Genomic DNA, 22,370 nt, shown 5'->3' on the forward strand with positions numbered 1-22,370 from the left:
TACATGCGCGTGTATATTTACATGTGCGACAATGATTTTGTTTTGTACAGATCGAGAATGCGCGAGCTTGTGTAGCTCGCACGTGTCGTATGCGGTTTCAGTGATAGATCTGCACTCTTACGTGCTTGGGAACTTCGTGTCGTACACTTGGTAAACATTCAGGTATGGTATATCAATTCCGAAGAGTGCATCACGTCGCGACGATGCGATTTAAAATCCGGCCTTCGTTGACGACGTCGTCAGTATAAGCATATCGAGGTTGATTACAAAATTTAATTGAAACTCATCATAATACGTTATTAAAATATTTCATATCGAAAGAATTTTAGAACTATCAAGCATACAAACAATTTGTACCAATCAAGATAACGAGACATTTTTTATCATATGAGTTTTTCTATGCTAACATGTAATTTATTATTGAGATAACGATGTTGAATTTTAACAAACAAAAGTAAGCCGTAGCTATACGTATAATACTAATGTCTTTTTTTAAATTTCAGAATTACTAATTTCAAAGATATCTTTAACCTTTCGGAGCTGATTGTATAAAATCCACTCATATTACAAATTTTTGTCAAAAATTCAAACAATTAAATTTTCTTGATATTACATCTAAAAATATGGATTATTCTTATTAAATCATTCATTTTTGTTATTTTGTCCCCTTAAAATTAGTTAATGCCTTTTAACATATATTAAACTCACAATGTAGCATCAATAATTGTTGTATCTATAATAAGCCACATTGCCTAAGATTTAAATTTTAAACTGTAAAAAATTAACCAATTATTCGACGATTATTCTTCTCACATTTGACTTTGGTCAATTTCTCATGGCGTAAGATTTAAAACTTAGATAATGGCTTATTGTAGGAAGCCTATATTTTGACGTCAGTTCCGGTAGGTTAAAGTCACAGGATATGTGGAAACTTTACCGAATTTAAAAACTAGAAACAAAATCTGCAGTTTAAATTTTCTCACGAGACGTCGAACCATCGATGGGCCATCTGAAAAAGGGAATAAAACTGAGAGAACTGGTAAAACAAACATTCCCCCCCCCCCCCCCCGTATCGTGGTCGTGTTTCGTTTTCTAAAAGATTCACGTCGGTCCGTAACCCCTGAGGCAAATTCGGACGGAGGTGATTCCGTCGGTACGCGGTATGCACCCTTGGGAAATTGAAAACCACTTTTAGAGAATGAGACTTCCCTGCCAACAAGCTGGTCTGCCGCAATCATCCATGTGAGACTTTTCCTCCATTGTGTCCGGGTGTGGCTGCAGATCTTCCGCGCGACGTCGCTGAAAGTCTTTCTCGCTCTTTCTCTCTCTCTTTTACTCCAGCTTTTATTTTTCTCTAGCCGTTACTTAGCTTTTCGGACTGTTTTTTTTCCCCCAGATAATGAACACGATCGTGTCCCGGAGACAAGTTCACGGATTGAAAACACGATGATTGAGTCTGCAGGAAACGGGGTATGTCCACCCCGCGCTGTTTACAAATACGAAATGACTTCGGAACGGTCGTCGTCCAGTTGCACTTTGCACTAAACACGTTTGCAAATAATCCTGATCCAACCAATTATTCGTTCATTAACCGTGATTGAACTCGTTAGTCAAATCGTTAATCTCCGACCCAATTTTCAAGGATACGAATAATTCTCCTTTTAATTGAAATAATAATGCTATAATATAAACGACAACGAAAGAGACGTATTTCCAGGTCAAAATCGGTTGAAGGACAACGACGGAGGAACGATCTTCTAATTTAGATCCTGCTTAATTGAATGAATCGAAAGAGCGAGTACGTCACTAACAATTCTTCATGTCATTCCGTGACTGCGAAAATTACACAATCTTCTCGTGCTTGATGCTAACGTTATCGCGATCGCGCGCGAATGCGATAATTAAGAGACAGATTTGACAACGGAAGTGGACAAAGATATTTTATCGCCTGGCCCACACACCTCCCAACAAACCCGTCGTATCTGTTCGTTCCTTCTACTGGTTTTTTTTTTTTTTTTTTTTCGTTTTCTATGTATCTTTCGGGGACTCTTAGTGTAGCGTTTTTGTGTGGGGCAGCAAAAACAGCAGCGGGGTTGATAGCCGGGTTTCGTGCAGCACAGCTTGTCAGCAGGGTGGTGTACGTGTCATTCGTAAGAGATATTTTTTCTCAACTACATCTTATTTACAAGAACGTGATCACGTTCCATTTCCATTTCCTCATTTTTTCCTCATTTCAATCCAATTGGATCCAAAAATTCCTCCATTAATGCGCATATAAACAATACATGGTTCGTATATGAATGTTGCATTAATAAATTCATTGAACATTATAAGACTTGATACAAATTGTATAATTTTATACAATCATTTCTCATTACTTATATGATTATCTAGTTATATTGGCCAATTTAAAATGCTACAATATATTAATGTGTATGTTCACTTGGATAGATGAAATATCAATGTACCAATAATACAAAAACAAATATTTAATAGTGTTTTTTTTATATCGGAAGGAAATGGAACGTGCACACAGCTGCAAAAGTATTTGTAATTATTATGACCTAAGTACCGAACAGGTGATTGGTGTATTGCAACTAGTTCTTTGCACCTGGATAGCTGCGATAGGCTGCTAGAAAGAGAGAAATAGAACAGTGGTGTTTTGGTGATGTTAACAAGAATTTTGCCTCGTGTACTACTCACTACACACTACAGAAACGGCTGAACATCATACAGGATATGTAAAATATGGACGAACACAAAAGCGACAAACATGGGACGAGAACTATACGATTGTTGGGAGAAAATCAAGTAATAATAAAAGAAAGTAATTACATTATAAGAAGATCGGGAAATAACTGGAAAAATTCAGAGGTAAGGAAAAAGATGTCGAAATAAACATCTGTATATGATAGTTATATAAGAGACGATATCACGCATCTTTTGTTTATAAAACTAAAATGTAAACTAATTAGATAAATGCGTGAAGCAAAAATATATTATTATGAATTATATATAAGTAAGGAAAAAATATTTGTTTTGTATAATATCATATGTATCATCATTTTAGTATCGTGATAAGTTTAATTAACAATCCACAAATGTAATATTTGCATGACAGATGTTATTAAATGACAAAGATTCATCGTTTCGTACTCCTAGCACAACTATCATATAATTCTAACACTGCGCAACAATTGGCCAATATTATTCCTCCGTCTTAATCTGCCTTCGCGCGCGATGACATCGTGTGTATAAATACATTCGTGATATAAATCGGCATTATGTAAAACTCAATACGTGTTCAATAGTGTGTGAAGCACGTAAAGGGACTATTGCTATCAAAGAAGAAGACCCGGCGATGTACATACTCGACGTAGATTGGCGAAAAGCAGCGCAGCAACGAAAAGCTTCTTTTGACGCAAAACTAGGAAACTGAAAGGGAGAGTGACGATAAACATGAAAGAAAAGAGAGAGAGAAAAAGAGAGAGAGAGAGAGAGAGAGAGAAAACTTGTGAGACTAAGAGTAAGAGAAAAGGAACTACGCTTTCAGGGGTATAGGAGAAACGAGATAGGAAGAAAACAAAGGTTGAAAAGGACAAGGGAACAATGTGCGGTCGAGGGGAACATGCGTGCACTTCGAGTCTTTTGTTCTTCGCGGGCGACATCCTTAGCCTACACAAAAGACTTTCCGAGAGTATCGCGCAAAGCGTATCGATATTCTCCTCTATCCGTTCGATTTCTCGAAATTTTTGAATTTTCGTCCGTTCAGCCGTATTTTTGATTGAAAAAAGTACAGTGGGACCGTTATATAATTGTAATCAAGCCATATACAGGAGATAGAAAGAAAGTGGAGATTATATAACAATGTGAGAGTATAAATGGAGCTACCCTGGTAAAAATATATGCATTTTTCTTAAACCCATTCAATTATACTGTCTAGTATTACTGTATTCTCGTTACGTTATAACTAAAGTACTACGTAGGAAATAAACAAGAATTTGATAGAGTTTTATTCAGTAGTTGAAGTATTTTCCTGATAAAAATAATATGCAATTTACGTAAATATTTATCCAGTCATTGTCTAGTATTAATAGATTATTATTAGTTAAAATAGCATAATCGATTTACTATCCTATTTTTATTATTATTTCATTTATCATTATTATTATTAATCTGTAGATGGATTCAGATTTTGCAGGTCTTTTGTGTACAATAGCTGCTAGCAAAGCGTCATATTTAGATTGAAATCCAAATAGTTTTACTTCTCAGTTACTATAAACAGAGTTAATTATTCAGTAATAATTAAAAAAAATGCATGAAATTTTTATCAAGGTAAAGTGATCAGAAATTATGTACGAATAAAAAAGAAAAAGAAAAAAATAGAGCAATTTTTTCCAAGCTTGTTAGGCAAAAGCGCGATGTATTTTTCTTTTTTTAGCATTTATAATTTCCGATTATTTCTTAAAGTGCGGAATACTTGTGATTGCGAATTCATCTCGTTTGTAATATTAAAGCTAAATTTAATGTAATGTAATATTTTTAACCAATCGCAAATAACGAGATAATAAGGATGAAACGTATTTGATAAAATTTAAATTAATTCATTCCTTTCCGATAATCAATAGTTATGTATCTTTAGATACAATATATACTGAATCGATATGTAATTACATTTGTATCATGTTCTACACATAATATTTAATTAATTTATATTCTTTCTCTCTCAAAAATGAATAGGATAATCCATTACATCATTTTGAGTCACAAAGCATTCACACTTTACGGTATAGATTTAATAATTTTTCTTAATGATAAAAATGCATTGCAACAACAGTGAAACCGCGATACACATCTCCGTCACTTTTCTTTCACGACAAGCGACATCAACACCACTGTACTTTGTTATCGCAGCCCAACAATGAAAAGGATAGAGCATCGGGCATTACTTTACCCTTTTTGACATCGACCAATTTCCAGCGGAAAGATAATTAAAAAAAAAAAATGAAAAAAGAGACGACACACTTGCATGAAGCACACGCCACATGGAACGATCTGCGAGGTCGAGGCTGGAAAGAGGCAGAAAGGCAGAAAAAGAAGAAAGTAGAAAGGAAAAAAAGATTATTAGTGTTCACGGTTGACCCATTAACATGAAGAATTTTTATGTTTAATCTTGTAACAGAACTATACCGAGGAAAAAATTTTTATAAAAACGACTTTTTTTCATACATACTATATTTTCATTTTTTCTATGTCAACATATAATGTATGAATCTAAATAACGTTTCCCTGTCAACGTTTTCGTAAAATAAATTCCGTCACAAAAACTAGAAGCCCTTATAAAACCATTTATATTCATGCGGATATTGTGTTTAATGGGACAATCGCTGACACTGAATATAGTATCGGTGTTTTGACGCCAGAAACTATACGACATCATGAAATATTTTCTTGAATTATATTAAATTGACAGCTTACTTTTATTTGTTACGTTTTTATTCAACAATAAAATAAATTTCTGTCGCAATTCACCGACAATTAAGATGAAGAAATAAAAAGAGAAACGGACAATTTGGATGTGTGATAAAGAAAAAAACAAGGAAATCCTCTGTGTCGCCTAAAGAGGATCTAAGAGGCAAATAGTATGGACTTCGTTAAGAGGAAAATGTTGGGCTCAAAATAGTCGTCAAATTAAAAGAAATATTTGGAAAGGACAGAACAAAAGCGCAAACAAAAATAAGAAAAATAAACAAGAATTGGGAATAATAAAAAAGAAATGTGAATAGTCGTGAGAATTAATGTATCAAGAAAGAGGAAGAAAATGTGAGAAATAAAAGAAAAAAAAAAGAAAAAGGTAGAAAAATAAAAAAAAAAGAGAAAGAGAGATAGATAGAGAGAAAGAGAGAGAGAATGCATTACCGCAATGCTAGCCCGAGATTGTGCGGCCTTAATGTGGGCTTGAAGGTGCAGAGGGGGGTGGAAATAGCGGCAGGGGTCCCGATTGCATCGGCCCTTGACAGCGTCCATGCAGACCGTCACAGAGCCGTCCTCGTTCGCCTGCACCGTCTCGAGGGGGTGCGCAAACCGGCACTCCGTCTCGCCGCGTTTGCACGCCCCGCGTTGAAACTCGCGACATACCTACAGCAAGAGCGAACACGCATGGCATGGCACTCTATCTATGTGGGCAAAAGGGGTTTAGGGGCTATAGGCTAGGGGCTGGCTGGCTTGGCAGGGCCGGGGCACAAAAGTCAGAGAGAGAGAAAGAGAGAGAGAGAGATAGAGAGAGAGAGAGGGTCATACGGTCATAAGGGAGAGGGCAGCTCAGGATAATGGGTGAGGCGATTGTTCAAACGGTCGCTGGTTCTCCTCCGATTACGATCGCATGTCACACTGTTCGATGGTTGCTTGGAGCTAGATGGATAAGACAGATGGATATATACATAGAAGGAAAAAGAGAAAATGAAACGGATGATCCTCTTGGTTATTTCTTAGTGATGAAAGAACGATGATATGGTATCGTGACATCGTAATATCATAAGTGCGAATATCTTATTGATTTGTAATAAACATTTGAAAGAATCTTACGTTTTATGACGTGTTCCTATATTGATAATAAAATTTTTAATTTTCTACACGTGTTTGATGATAAAAAAAAAATAGATTTTCGTTTAAATAGTTCGTTTAAATATATTCCTCGAAATATAAACGGAGGTACCTGAAAGTCAAATGCCCGTATAATAATTTATAGAATCATGTTCGAAAATAAGTGCATCAGATTATAATCATTCGGAAGCAGCAAAATACATTGTAGATCTATCGCCAGTGTTGCGATCGACATAAGTTTTCTTATCGATATGGCGATACGATGCACTTGACGGAAAAACTTCGTAAAGAATCGTATGAAAGGAATTCCGGACCGACTCGAATAGGACAATAGCCGATATTGAACAGGAAGTTGAGATTTTTGTGAACAGCAGATACACTGAGGAACATTGGCGCGTTACGGAGTGGGATTTTTCTACTTTGGCGAGGACGAGCATTGACCGTGGATACACGTTGCGGAACATGCGAACACGCAAAAAGTCAATTAATCACTGGTTGGTAAAGTAAACAACTTCAAAGCGTCACTGCATCGTAATTTTACGGCGCTCTTAAAAGCTGTGGTCTCCATGTAAAAAAAAAAAAAAAAAATCCTCTTGTCGCGGATTAACTTTACTGGCACAGAGCGTTAATTTATTAAGCAAACGAGATCCTTTACATCGTCGCGCATTCTTATTCATCGCGTGAGTTTGTATATAAATTAGTTGAACAGTCTATTTTAAGAGCAATTTAAATAAAATCCTAAAATAGTTGCTAAAATAGATGAATTACGTACATGCTTACTATGTACATGCTTACATTAAATAAATTCTAAAAACTGATTTACGCCATATATAAACTAAATAATTCTTGCAAAAGATAGAGGTATGGTCTATTATAAATTTAATTTTCGCGAGACTAATTATAACGTATACAAGATAGAATTTTAATAACGTGTATCCACAGTTGATACCTGGCCGCATAAAGACTACTGACTAGGCTTTTTAGTGTGTTTGGCAGCCACAGAGCTCGTGCCGAACCTGGCGAAATGTACAGGCGGGACTACGTCGTTCTTTTTACACAAGATGGATGTATACAATGAGGCAATAAAATATGCATAAAGAGGAGAGAAACTGAAGAGAAGGTAGGGTGGATAAAGAAACATAGAAAAAGAGAGAGAGAGAGAGAGAGAGAGAGAAAGAGAGTATTGAAAGAAATGAGAGTGAGAGAGTAATAACGTGTAGCTAGCAATTGGATCGAGTAATGCGAAAGAGCGTTCCGTTTGTGGACTTCGGGTCTGTTTCGGGGGAGGCGTTAAAAAGAGCCAACCTGACATTCCTTTCTATCGGTTATATAATTCTTTCTTTTTTCTGGCCGTTGGTACGTTATCATAGATGCTTTCTGACACTTTTCAATTAGCTTCGAGATTTTGTATCGCGTCTCAATTGATTATCTATGTGCCTTTTATTTTAATGAAAAGGATACCGTCAACGAAAAACGGTTTACGATACAAATGTAAAACTATTTGCTCACAGATACGTATATATCCGACGTAACGCTCATAAGAATTATTCTCTACTGTGAAAACACGAGTACTTTTTGCCAGGAGTGGACGAAGGGTTCGCGACACGGCCAGTCGACTCATATTACCGGGTTAATTTCGAGACACACTGGTGCTTACCAACGCCCAGAAAAGGGAGAAATTAGATCACTCTACTCTCTACTAATGGAGCTAAAATACCGTGTTCAAATCTGTCAAAGAGGCGTAGCACGCCGTTACTCGGTGCACCCTCGCCCCGCCCAATAAGGTCGAAGGACACGGGGTTTGGATGGCGATCGGGGAGGACAAGGGGTAATAATAAATGCCTCCACGAGCATCCTCCGGTATATTATCAATCGGGTTAATATACGCATGTGTTAAAGGAAACTGCACATGCATGTCACGTACCATTCCCTGTGTATTTTCGCCGAACCTCTCGTCGAGAGAAGTAGGAAGTTGAATAAAACCTCGAATGGTACTTGACAGATTCTTCTTAAAATTTAAGTAATTGCGAAGATTATTAGGGAAAAAAGTATCAATCCAAAAAATATTTTGCGATAACATAAAATTAAAAAAATATTCGTTGATGCAATATTAAATAATCAATAATTTCTGCACTGAGAGAATAATTTTTGTAACTATAATTACATATTACTGTAATTATATAATTATGATTATGATTGCTGTAGTATTAGTAATAATAACTATATTTTGAGATAACCATAATATTAATATAGTTGTCTTTTAACTATGACTATATAATTATAGTTATTTGCATCGTTTTTTATGATAATTCAACCATTTTTATAATTATAGTCATTTCGGTTGTCAGCTATACATATGGTTATTATTATTAATACCATAGTAGTCATAATCATAATTATAGTAATATCACAATTATAGTTACAAATATCAACAATTTTTCTCTCAGTGTAGATATCATTGCAGCGTCAGAGAGGATGAAAATCTACTTCTCTCAAAGTGTGAGACTCAGAGCATTCTAGAGTACCATGCACATTATAATTTTGAAATCTACGTTGTATTGTTAAAGCTGCGTTGTTAAGTATAGAGCACTATTCGTTAGTTATATATTTCCTGATCGAATCTTTTCTTTTTACCAGATTATCAGATAAATCTACTTCCATGTGCAGGCATCGCGCTCATACATGGGACATTTGTGTTCCAATGGCAGCGCCAGCAGGATAATAAGTGTAACAGTGCATCACGAGCGTCACATCCGCGTGCGGAGTGTCGCTCGCTATGTTTGCTTTACTTTCGCGCCTGCCTTGTTCGAGCGTGTTAATTCGAGTGCACGCATTCGGGCGCTCGAGTGTGAACCGCGAGTTAAAGTGCGCGCTTTCGGCAAGCTGGAAAGCTCGTTAGGAAACGCACACGTATACAGAACAGTGAACGGTTAACGAGAGAGAAAGAGAGACACACGTATATACACACACACATACATACATACTCTCTGCAATACATATGCAGACGACACACATGAGCTGCGTGCAAAGACATAAGATACGGTGACTTGTATAGGCAGCTACAGAGAAAGAGAATATAAGTGCGTATATATGTGTGTATGTGTGTGTGTGTGTGTGTGTGCGGGTGTATATGTATATGGTATCGCGAATTGTTGCGAGACAGATAGTGTAGTTGACACCGCGACTAAAGTGAGAGACAGGTGCGACGAATGGTCCTTTTGAGTTCCTAATTAACAATGCACGGTCGGCAAGTGGCACACACCGCGCGAGAGAATCAATTTCAAGTAACACTCGTGAATTTTCGCCCGAGGAAAATTACACAATAAACGCAATATGCTCTAGTTTGTACGTGAGCGACGTTTTGAAACGCGAGTGAAATCTTGGAGTTGTGCAAAAAATTATTATTATTTAATTTATATTCTGTCATAAAACGACATCGCACTCGCAATTTACGTAACAGTAAAATATTTCAGGATTTAATTAATTACTCCATTTGATATATATATATATATAGAAAGCAGTTAGTTAATTAGTTCAATTTCATCATTGGAAAAATTTCCTGTGTTTGCTTGCATTCTATAAATTAAATTGCTCTAAAATAAACTTTTTAACTTGTCGCAGTTACTCTTCTTGATAGAATTCCTATAATCAATTCTCGACAGAGAGACTGATCGATCATATTACTGATTATCTTTCAAATGTGTCTTTCAAATGAACCATCGCGCACAAATGATTAAATTCGTCACTGTAGAAATAACGTTCTTCGTATGTATGTTCCACGTATGCGTAAACCTTACTTGACAGGGATATGTGTAATTGCAATGCACAATGTTATTACATACTTTACGTTACCCGCGCTTCGTATATCCCACTTTTATTCATAAATCCGTTTACTGAAAATCTTCTATCAGAAATTTTTCTAAAACGCGCGAGAAAAGCAGTGTGAAAAGCAGTATTAACAGAACGAGTAGCATCGCGTGCATCGTTCCTTGCGAGAGAAATTCGATATAAAATATCGCTTTGTTATCAGCTATAAAAGACGTGAAAAGAAATTTACTATATTGCACAAGCGCACACGCGTAATACTACAGCAGTTGCAGAAAAACAAAAAAAAAATCAAAGAAAGGAAACTTAAAGTCGTGAATAACTGTATTGTGTCTCGTTGTGTGTGTTGTGTCGGTTGCATGTTCGTTTAAAACGTATGCAAGTATTGGTATACGTGTCCACATAACGACTGTCTGTTGTATACAAATATACATGTTATATGTAAATATATATATATGCGAATAATGCGCCAATAAATATCAAAAATTCGCATGCGATCGCATAATGTAAAGCACCTCCTCCTAGCTGTAAAAATAAACACTTAAATCGCTGCTGATGTATACGACAATTAATAGAATTAGTAAATAAGTGATGTGTTTGCGATTGCGAAGAACAGAAATCATAAGGTACTCTGGCGCTGAAAAATGAGATACACATGTATATATATATGTGGGTATATCGCACACTTTGTAAATTTGTACATATAGAAATGTATATATAGATATATACATATATATATATATATATAGTCGCCAAAAATTATATATTGCCGAGATACACAACGTGAGCTGTACGAAAAGCTGTAAAGAGCGCATTAGCTTTGTGCAATTACACCAGACTGACCGTGCACGCCGATTGCCATGGTCGGGCATGCGAATACGGTAACGAGGTCATTCCCGCGTTTATAATACGAAGTCAAACTACCAAACGAAGTTAAAACCGCTAGAAACATGCGTTTCTCTTCTTTCGCGCGAACAAAGCCGGCGTTCGCGCGTCCAATGAGGCATCGGCGTGACGGAAATCCGGCTAGCCAACAAAAATAAATGTATGCGTGTGTTACTACTAACAACGGAAACCAAATCGTTGAGACGCAAGAGAAAACAAAATTCGTAAGAGAATGAGGGGAAAAAAAAGTCGCGGTTGATTGGCGGTAAGAATTAAAGGAAATAGAACAGAGGGACCACTAGTTAAGTGCCGGCCTGTGAAAAAGAAACGATATGTATGCACAAAACAGTATCAGCTTTTCCGTTTGTCAAAGTATGAGTATGCCAGTGAGCGTATGGAGCAAGAGTCCGTTAACATCGAATAAAAACAGTTGAAATTAATGGACATCACTACTCGTCATTCACTAAAAGTCATTCCCTACTACATATCGTAAATGTTACCGAATTGCTTTCTACACTTCCCTGATTGGTCAAGCTTTTCGCGGCGTAAAAGTAAAGTGTGGTCATTCTCCAAATAACGAAACAAATTGAAAAAAAAGAGGCGATGGCGTTAACGTAAAATTTCAAAGGAAAAAAATGAATAAATAATAAAAAAAAAAATTGTTTCAACGTTTCTACAATTGTATTCATCAAAAGTAACTTTGGCCAATCAAGGTTATAAAATATTAATATACTAAACAGCAAAAATCCAAACGTATGTTTATATCGATATTAATAACATTATATATAAACAGGCAGCAAGCAATTAATTCAAAGAGCATTAATGACATATCGTCCGGGGAAGATATAGATCTTGCGATCTTTTTTTTCTCGCAGGTGCAAAGGGTCAAGGAAATGAGAAGGCATTGGCATGTCCAGACGGGATAAAATTTTAGAAAGAAATGGGTGAATTTCAATGTTATCGTCGATATGGACGGGAATTAGCAATGGACACAACGGAATATTCTCGCGAGAGGCGTTTATACGCAGATTACTTGACTTATAGCCGATTATTAGCACAATTCCGATCGAGTATCCTATTTTTGAATACGCAAGAAACTATTTCTCATTTGCAAGCGGAGTGCACTACAAAAGAAAGTTTGTATTCTTCAAACAGAAAAGGAAAAAAGAGTGATATACAGTTCTGGGCATACTTCGCGCAAATTTGTTCAACCAAAAGAGCAAAGGCAACAAAAAAAATAATGAGTAAAGAAAATACAAGAAGACTAAGGTAAGACATACAAAGCACACAAACTTTTTGGTCATTAAAAGTGAACTTGTAAGAATCAATAAACAGTCTGTGCATCGTTTCCAGTTTCAATTATATTTCTTTTATTTGAATTCATCATCAATAAATTTCACGTGACCCGAACTCAGTGCAAGTCATCGTAGTACATCACAAATAGGTATTGTTATGATTACTAATTATCATCGTTATTGTATGTTACCAAATATTATAATAAGTGTTACCGTAAGATCAATCGTAATTAGTTAATAAATCGATCATATATTTCCGACTTCTATCTGCAATATTTAATTAAACGACATTACATTGTGTATATCCTTACTCTTTTCATAAACGTTTCCTTTACTTAATCATAAATATGTGAAATCGATCATATATTTATCTCGGATGGGGAATAGAGAGGGTGCTATCGTTCTTACTATGGTGATGAAAGATGAAAGGAAGGAGAGGGTAAAATGGTGTATGATGTGTATAATTATAAAACTGATAAAAAGATCTCGTATTGCTAATTCGCGCCGAAATAATTTTTTTTATATTTCGCCCAGGCTGGAAATTCTGATGCGAGCGCAAAATTAATTTTCACCTAGTTGAAGAGCGATCGGGTCGAGCTTGCAATATCGATCGCTTAAAATCGATATATTTAGAAAAAGAACACCATTGCATAATATACATATATAGTGTCTTTGTTAAATGCAATACGAAAAAATCGCGATCTGTTGCAATAAATTGAAATAAAGATAGCAAGTTACATTTTCCGTCGATTTTATGCTCTACCAGTTTCTGCGCGATACAAAATACAATTAATTAATTAATTAATTTGTTAACCTACCTACTATGTACACATATATCACTATGTGCGTATGCATGGATGGACCGGCGCGTGTAAGCGTCATGTATCTGTATATGATTCTGCATACGTACATATATTTAGATTTTCGAACGCTATGAAACGTTCTGCATTGCAAAGTCGTTTTACTACATAAGTGCAATAACTCGCAAGAAATCTGCGAGATCTCCCGTTCATTGATCCTCTCCATTAATGTAACCAAGTTGTGATGATAAGAATTATTATCGGAATAATAATCACATACACAGACACGACGTACAAGCACGTAAATAATAAAACCAAACCGAATTGAATCGACATGGCTGTACATTCGGTATTTTCGATTTTTCTTTCCTATGTTCTCTTTTTTAACGATTGCGAATTCTTTAAATTTTTCAATGCGCCGTGATTGCCATCCTTTGTTGCTTTCGACTATGTGGATGTTAACAGTAGAATGGCTAAATCTATTTTCAAATAAATTTAAATAGTTTTTAAGGCCGGTATTCATAGTCGATACTCATAGTCGATTTTTATATTTAAGGTCGTTTTAAATACAGTCTTAAGGTGTCATAAGCCAATCACAGAGTAGTGTCAGCATTTTAAAACATTACTTAAAATGGTCTTAAACTTCTATTCAAAATTGATATTCTAAACAGACTTAGAGTTCAGCCGTTCTAATGTTCGTGATCTTCTCGCATTCAAATTATCTCTAAATATTGAGAAAGACATTTAAATATTTCTTCCTTTACATGCTCGATAATTTTTGATAATATAGTTTATGTAAGTTTTTTTTGAAATTACTTTATAAATTTTTTTAATTCGTTGCTATTTGGTTATACTGGGCATCAAGAATATCGAATCATAACGGAGCTACCATCTCCTCAAAAGCTTTTTATATCTTTTACCGGAATGTAAAATATAAATTTACTTTATTCTTTAATTCAATATTCCCGGTAAGCCGCGCCGTACGACCATGTTGGGAACAAGTATATTAAATCCGAAACATTTTACAACAAGCAGTTCATTATTTGCAAGTTGAATACCAAGAAACACCCCCGCAAACGAATCAGCACGAGTTTTCGCGCCGATATTGCGCTGCTATCTCGATGTTCGTTTCCACGCTTTGCAGAGACTACCTCGCACGAGAGAGGGCTGCCCTGTGAAAACCGACTCGCAAAACTTGTTAATTTCGCGAGTGCCGCCGGGCGAAACGAGAAAAGAGGCGATGACGGCTCCGGGGAAATCTGCGAACTCGCGCATTAGAAAACTCCAGGTGCACGCAGACGCGAAGTTTCACAGGGCGATCTTGTTATTGTTTCTGAAACGTTTCTCGCGCTCTCCAACTGGAGGCTCGCCTACCGAAGGCCGAGGCGATATTGCACGATATCGTATCTCGGATTTCTACCGAGTGCATCTTGCAAAGATTGCACTCTAATTCCGGAAAGCTTCGTCCGTTCTTCCCGAAACACTTACAGAAATACGATATTAATATTATACGCCAACCTACATTTATTCCTAAGTATCTTGTAACATGTATAATCTAAAGGAAATAATTAATTTAAGAAATAGGCATATATTTGATAGAAGTGACAGTGAATTTCAATGTAACCGCCAGAAGCAACTTCCTACGAAATAATCGTGTTGCGAGATAGGCTGCAACGGTGTGAACCGAGACGGAAAATAAGGCGAGTATGGCACATCTTCGTTTGAATCGCTCGATGACGTTTTGAAGATCCGAAAAAAACCAACGATAATGATTTGGGCGTTGAAAATAATTTCGATGATCATTTATCTTATCTTTCGTATAATAAGTATATCTAAAATATCGATAATTGTCGCATGTTATCATTAATATAACGATAAAAAAAAACAGTCTAATTTATTTTATAATTGATCATCGTCAAATACATATAACAAAAATAAAATTTATAATAAAACAGTCTGCAAAAAAATATTAACATTTAACGTAGTTTTTCTTAAAATTTAACATATTAGATAAATATTGATAGTCAATAAGCATTAATAATTGTTTTTATTTTTTTAATCTATAAACGCAATAACAATGGGACTGTAAATTGTCATACCAAACAAATATTTTTTTTTTAGTAAAGAATTAAGTCAAAGATATATAAGGTCAATAATTTCAAAAATACATCGTAATGCAATTATCGTGACAATTTATCGATGTCATAAAATAACATGTAGATGTTATAAAGTCGTATAAACCGAGATACGTTTTAATTTAAAAAATACTTATAAATTGCTAAAATATTTCTGCATAATTTAGAAGTCGGTTGCACATTTAGAAATCTGTCTACTTTTATCAAATCAGCCATATATATTCTATGTAAGTTAATCGTAATTATTCATCACGTTTCATCGTTGCCGTTATAGTTACCTGATTTCAGAATTTACATACTCTTGATACTTTTAGACCTTTGTGTCGCTTGCGATCCATAGGAATCTATTGTATCTCTACGTGCAGTATCTTAAATTAGATTTGCTTTGTCATCACACCTTACTAGATAACGATATATTACTGCTCGTCATTGCATCGTTTCATTTCCTGCCATCATTTCACACTACAAAATATACGCACAAAATCTTTGTCATTCTCGCAATTCGATTTCTCCTCTCTCGCTGTTCGTCACTTTCAGCATCTGCTCTGTTTTTCATAAAATTTACGATTTCTATATTTATCTATTGCAAATTATTCGCCAAAATATCTATTACACGAGATTAATCGCCACCAGTCGCTGTTACGATTGATTCCAAATCGATGTAAATCGCGATCAAGTCGTCATCGAAATCGTATTTGTTCACTAATCACCGACTACAGTTGCGTCTAATCTCGAGACTATCGTCTCTATACCGCTAGTAAGATACATATCTCTTTTCGTGATCGAACACGTGACATTAATTAAATGAGTGTATAGAAATATATAGCGCTTTGTAATTCTAACTAAACACTCTCAAAGTTTCTCCCATTATAATCTTCGTAATGTTTGTCATATGTTCTCAAAACGAATGTCCGATTTCCAGCCCAGGATCCACCATTACTATCGATCGCTGTCTCGAACGTAAGCCATTCGGCTCGAGTAATCAGATCGCCTTATGGATCCGCGCGGCGTAAATTACTGTAATTAGCAACGCATGTCTATATAACCCGCCTGCGAAATCAGGATATTCTCGGTGCCCGCTGCAATTTCATCCGTTGTCATCGTTACGCCGTAATCACCACGGGTGTACCGTTACGCCCTGGCTGATTAATCCACCCGACGCGTTACGTTTACATGAGAAAAAAATAGAGAGGGAAGAAAAACGCAAAGAGAAGAGGCGGGGGGGGGGGGGAGGGAGGGAGGAGGGGAGGTTAATGAAAGAACGAAAAGAAGTGACGCGTTGGCGCGGCGTCGATCTACCTCGTCGAACAATCGAACGTCATCGACACTCGGTGTGTCGAGTCGAGTTTAAAAGTCTATACGTTGGAGCCTCTCTAATAATACGCGTGAACGTAAATGAGATTGTGAATGGGATGATGATGGGCATGGGGATTGTGCAGAGGGGTGCACAGGGACGTCGTTGTAATGGTGGTGGGGGATGGTGGATGATTGACAGATTGCATCGTGGATACGGGCGACACCTGATTGGGGGGACCGGCCGGCACTTGGTACACGGTACTGGGCGCGGCCATCGGGCACCTTGAGGCCCCGGCTGCGCCGTGTTGGGCCCCATGCTGTTGTTGTTGTTGTTGTTGTTGCTGTTGTTGTTGTTGTTGTTGTTGAATGTAGTTTGGTGGTAGACATACCTCGAGGCGGTCGGTACGTGGCATCTTCTGCGGCATCGCTACTGTCTGCGGTACCACGCCGAGCGGACTGCCGACGCCCGTTGGGTCAGCCGGGCCCATTATCGCCGGCATTATCGGGCTGGGCGCGAAGTACGGGCTGTACGTATTGCTAACCTGCGGCATACCGGTCAGGTACGGATTCGTCGCCTGCGAAAACACACCCGGAAGATATCCAGGTAACATGGATTAGAACACACCTGTCCCTGCCTTCGCCCCACGCGTTTTCGATTGTACACGTCGCGACGCGCGCGATTTCGGGACCATTGAAACGCGTGCTTTATACCTAAATATTTGTATATACGGAGTATTGATATTAGTGGCCAGTTAAAACACATGATGTCTCTTTATAAAGCGAGTTGATTTGATTAAAAATTGCTTTTTTGTGGATGCAATCGTATTTTCAAATTATTTACTTCATAAAATTAATAATATAAAGGTAGGAATATAAATTTGAATACAAATTGCATGGAAAAAAAAAACTTTAACTCAGCAATTCCTAAATATTCTTAAGAAAGAAGTTACATAAATATTACAAACTATTACATCACATAACGTCAGAGAAGATTAAAATGCATCTAATCAATAAATAACTATTTATATATTTGACAAGAATAAAATCCGAACTTTTATTCTACAATTATAATGTATAACATATTATAAATATGTTGATGAAAATACATTTGTTCCACAATTTCAATAATAATTATTACAATTGAATATACAAAAATGTTTTCTGTAAATAATTTAAGAATGAGGAACTGTTTCCAAACAAAGATTTTCTTACGAATCAATTCTTACGAATCATTCTTACTCATTTCTAATTAAGCAGTTTCTTCAACAAGAAGTTAACGTTTTCCCGTTTGTGCCATCAATTATCAAATACTCTGTCTATGCAATCTACTATTTCTGAATGTCCGTGTAAATTTTGCCTCAAGGTGCGTTAAAGCTTTGCGAGCAATGCTCTCCGGTGTTTATCAACTTTAAGGCGTGCAATATACATCGCTTGGTTTACAAACCATCATCATACTCGCTTCAATTTTGGATAAATAAGCAACATCATTAATATCTGATGTAATAACAACGTAATGAAGGAAAATTATATATTAATATATTGAGAAAAAATTGATACACAGCTATGTTAAGCTGTTAAACTATTAATATTTATCCGCAAAACTCTAGGAATTTCGAATAAATAACATACACAAAAATATATAATAATAGCAAAATATGTAGATGGCAATTAAATTCAATGTTCGGATTATTTTATAAATATGAAATATAAAAATTATACATTTTGTCCTAATTCATTTTGAACAATTTAACTAAATAAAATTATTATTTAATTAATTAAATATCCATTTAAATAATTAAATATTCTTCAAAGATACCAGAAGATTTGCGAATGTTTTCATCTATTGCTATAATGCCAATATTTCGTGAATCTTATCGTTCACTTTATCAAGGCGAGGAGCGCACTGATATTAAAAATATATGAATTAAATATTCTACATTTTTCCAAAATTTGTTAAAAACAACGTTAAATTAAAATACTACAAAATTATTATAGAATACTATATATATTTAAAATTATATTTTATTTGTAATTATCATTTATATCTCAACATTATTATCAACATCAAAATTCGATAAATAAAAATATTGGTAGGGACTTTTAAAAAAGTGACTCTTAAAAAAATTCTACTGCAAGCGTGATATTGTATACCAAGAAGGGTTAATTCGGGGCAGTAAATCTGAAAAACGTGCTAACGACAAAAATTTGCAAAAAAAAAAAGACGTCTCGTTTACGGATCTCGCAAAGCCTTAATCGTCCATTTTCTCTTCTCTCGTGCCCTCCCCTTTACTTTTAACGACAAGCGTACGTTCCCACACGAAGCGTTTGGTTTTGCAGCGAGAGCTGGCTCCCAGAAGCGAAGGCAGGTAATTTCAAGCGCATCCGAACGAGCAGAATACTCGTTCCTTCTTCTCAAAAGCCTCTGATACCCTGGGAGCTTTCGTCGTTGTAAAAAAAGCTTTCGGAAACGCGGCCAGGTAATTGTTGAAAAATATTAGCTGAGCTATTATATGATCAGACGTCAGCTCTCTAATTTTTCAGAGTACATCAGGAAATAAAAATTTTATTGCTAATACCGAATTGAAATATTGTAAAATCGATAATATTTTCAAGACTACCCTGCCTCGCATCCTCTTTCTTCGTTTCTTTGACTATCATAAGTTTCATTCTCATTATATTTCAAAACTCTAACAATTTTTATATTTAAATATTTACTGTTACAATGTTAAACATAAAATATAAAATATTTCAAAGTGAAAGAGAAGAAACATTCGTCGTTTTCAGAGCCAAAGAACGCATAAATTTTATTTAGCCGCAATACTTCATGCTCCTCTCTTCTACAGGAAAACTTTACGAAAACATATACAAACAAATTTTCTTTCCTCAATAAACAAACAAAACAATTCGTAAAGCATGCAAATAAATTATTGACTTACTATGCGGCGCGCTCTTAAAATAAAAGTTTAAGCTTTCGTACGAACGCTTACTAATTACAGGCGCATCGCTTGAATAGCTACAGTGGATGTAAACTTATAAAAGTAATTCATTTGGCATAAACATATCGCAAATTGAAAATAAATACAGATTGTCATGTTTTCCTTTTACAAACTCATAAATGATCTTTACATCCACCGCTAGCCAGCGTGGCATTAAATTAACTAAAAATTAGTGGAAGCCAACCAAAACCAGGAGTTACCATAAAGGCGTGGGTAGCGAGAAGTTGCTGCTGGATTTGCTGTTGAAGGTGATGGTGTGGTGCCGGAGGTGCTGGTGCCTCCTGTTCACCAATGACGTAATTGGAGAACACACCAACAATCAACCACAACCACGTGAGCCACAGCGGCAAACATAGGGGACAGACAGGCAGTCATAGTATAGGGTTTAATGTCACGTAGCAACGAATATGAATGTATGTCATGAGTAAACAAAAAGAACAAGGAGGGCAAACGTTAATAACGAGAGATTTTTTTATTATTTCTTTAAAAATAAAATAATCTCGTGTATCGGTCGTCTTAGAGATGCACGTGAAACAGGGGAGTTCAGAAAAAAAAAACGCATATAAATTTCCTCAATCGTCGAAGGTTTATTCGAGTCAATCAAAATTATCCGAATGTCGTATCAACAACGCATGCGATGTTGCGTGAAATTTTAACGAGTTAACGAAACTTTTCCGCGTCTAAACGCTATTCTATCGTTTGGAAATTCGATATTGCACGATATTGCATTTCCCGTAATTAACGAGCCTCCCCCGTTAAATGATAAATACGAACAATACGAGAAATATTCGCGATGCGAATCTAATATGTCCACATCAAGGACTCTTAACTTGTGTTTCATGCAAATTTAAAAAAATACTTGATTTTGCAAGTTATTTATAAAGTTCTTGAATCAAAAATATATTTAAATATCTTGAATACATCATGTACTTGTAATACAAGAATAATTAAAATTCACGACTTGAGAATAATAATAAGAACAAAAATCACAAGTGTCATCATAATTTGAAAAAAAGCTGTAATAAAAAAAATAATAAGATTAAGAATATCTTACCGATCATATCAAAGAGATTCGATTCTGTAAATTGACTGTCTATCAAAACATGTGGATAAGTCAGGTTTTACTCTAGGAAGTAAGGATGACACTGACCAAGAACATGCGACGTGCTAAACTTTAATTCTTAAAAACTTTGTCTCTCGGTGCAATGTCCGTAAAGGGAACGCATGTAAATATGGACGGCGAAGTGCTGCGTTTATAATGACTCGAGCATTATTGGAAAAGTTTGTAAAGCGTTTTAATTTAAGATAATATATGAAATTGCGTACGCAAACATAGCGTCTACAGTAACAGCGTTTAGCTTCCTTGATACGATAGTAACGTGATAAGAAAGCTTATTATACACTACGCCGTCAATAATCTACGCAGCGTTGCCTATCGAATAAAATAATCTAGTAACCCTCGACTAAACACAGACAAAATCCAGATATTACGGTGTGGTAAAAGAAAGTGTGTGACTGTGTTGATAGCAGAAGAAGTGGTGCAACGATCGTGTTAATTTGTTAGACATACCACTGCGGGTACCTGCCCGGGCACGAGAGTCTGACCCGGCGTAAGGCCCTGCTGAATCTGCTGCATCAGCGCGTTTTTCAGCGCTAAATGATTGCGCCCGTTTATCAAGAGTTGGTCCTTCAGATGCTGTGGGGGATGGAAATACTTGCAAGGTGGCTTCTCTCGATTACACCGACCCTGAAAAAAAAAATGCAGAAAATCAGTTTACTACAGCTATTACTTTTTAAATAAATCAATTTACTACAGCTATTATTTTTTAAATAATTATAATTTTTTTTATTGATAAGTCGGAGTCAAGTTATTTTGAACATTATATTATGTAGCATACGTTAAATTTCTTCCTAGTTTGCTTCCATCAAATAATGCGAAATTATCTAGCGTTGCTTTAACAATTAATATTGAAAGCTGGATATCGACTATTTATAATATGTATTAATGAAATTGGACGAGAGATTGTATAATATAATACTCGATATTCATTGTCCTCGCGAACATAATGATCGGTGAGATATTTGATATCATTCGTATCAACAATTCTACATGATACGATATATAATAACGCGGATACTATTTTCGCGACGCCATATATATGATTCATAATATTCTTGTAGAATACAATATATATCAGACACAATGTTGTCTTCAGTAAAACAATGTGTAATACAAGCTTTCTTCTATAAGTTGGCTATGAAAAAAACATTTGCATATAAGTTATAGTCTATGATATGATATGCTAATATCAAAAAAATCCTTATTATACACCCTTCATATCGGATTTTCGTTCTCTCTCTCTCTCTCTTTGTTTCTCCTTTTTTCTCTCTCTTACTCAACCTCTCCCTTTCATAATTTGGATGTTGGGACGAACTGTAACGCGGTTTATGAGGTAAGTTGAGGGTGCAAGGTTGGAATACGGAAGTGGCACGAAGGCGGGAAAGTGGAAGGAGCATCGTCGAGAGTGCCGAGTT

The 22,370-nt window shown here is 35.9% G+C and overlaps 1 protein-coding gene across 10 annotated transcripts in view; it reads right to left on the reverse strand.

Moving 5' to 3' along the window:
- The window catches only part of LOC105149425 (uncharacterized), a 375,771-nt gene that overhangs the window by 15,575 nt on the left and 337,826 nt on the right, over positions 1 to 22,370 (reverse strand). For 5 of the 10 annotated variants that reach the window (XM_087404726.1, XM_087404721.1, XM_087404720.1 and 2 more), the window contains 4 exons: positions 21,406 to 21,582; positions 20,036 to 20,116; positions 17,229 to 17,414; positions 5,920 to 6,138 (listed from right to left, as the gene is read on the reverse strand). In XM_087404726.1, coding sequence (XP_087260852.1) covers positions 5,920 to 6,138; positions 17,229 to 17,414; positions 20,036 to 20,116; positions 21,406 to 21,471 — 552 coding nt within the window. In that variant the 5' untranslated portion in view covers positions 21,472 to 21,582. The remainder of the gene's footprint in view (positions 1 to 5,919; positions 6,139 to 17,228; positions 17,415 to 20,035; positions 20,117 to 21,405; positions 21,583 to 22,370) is intronic. The other 5 variants (XM_087404728.1, XM_087404727.1, XM_087404725.1 and 2 more) reach the window with 3 other exon arrangements.

Source organism: Acromyrmex echinatior, chromosome 3 (genome assembly GCF_024713525.1).
Source record: "Acromyrmex echinatior isolate Ae372 chromosome 3, ASM2471352v2, whole genome shotgun sequence".
In the NCBI taxonomy this organism is placed as follows: Eukaryota; Metazoa; Arthropoda; class Insecta; order Hymenoptera; family Formicidae; genus Acromyrmex; species Acromyrmex echinatior.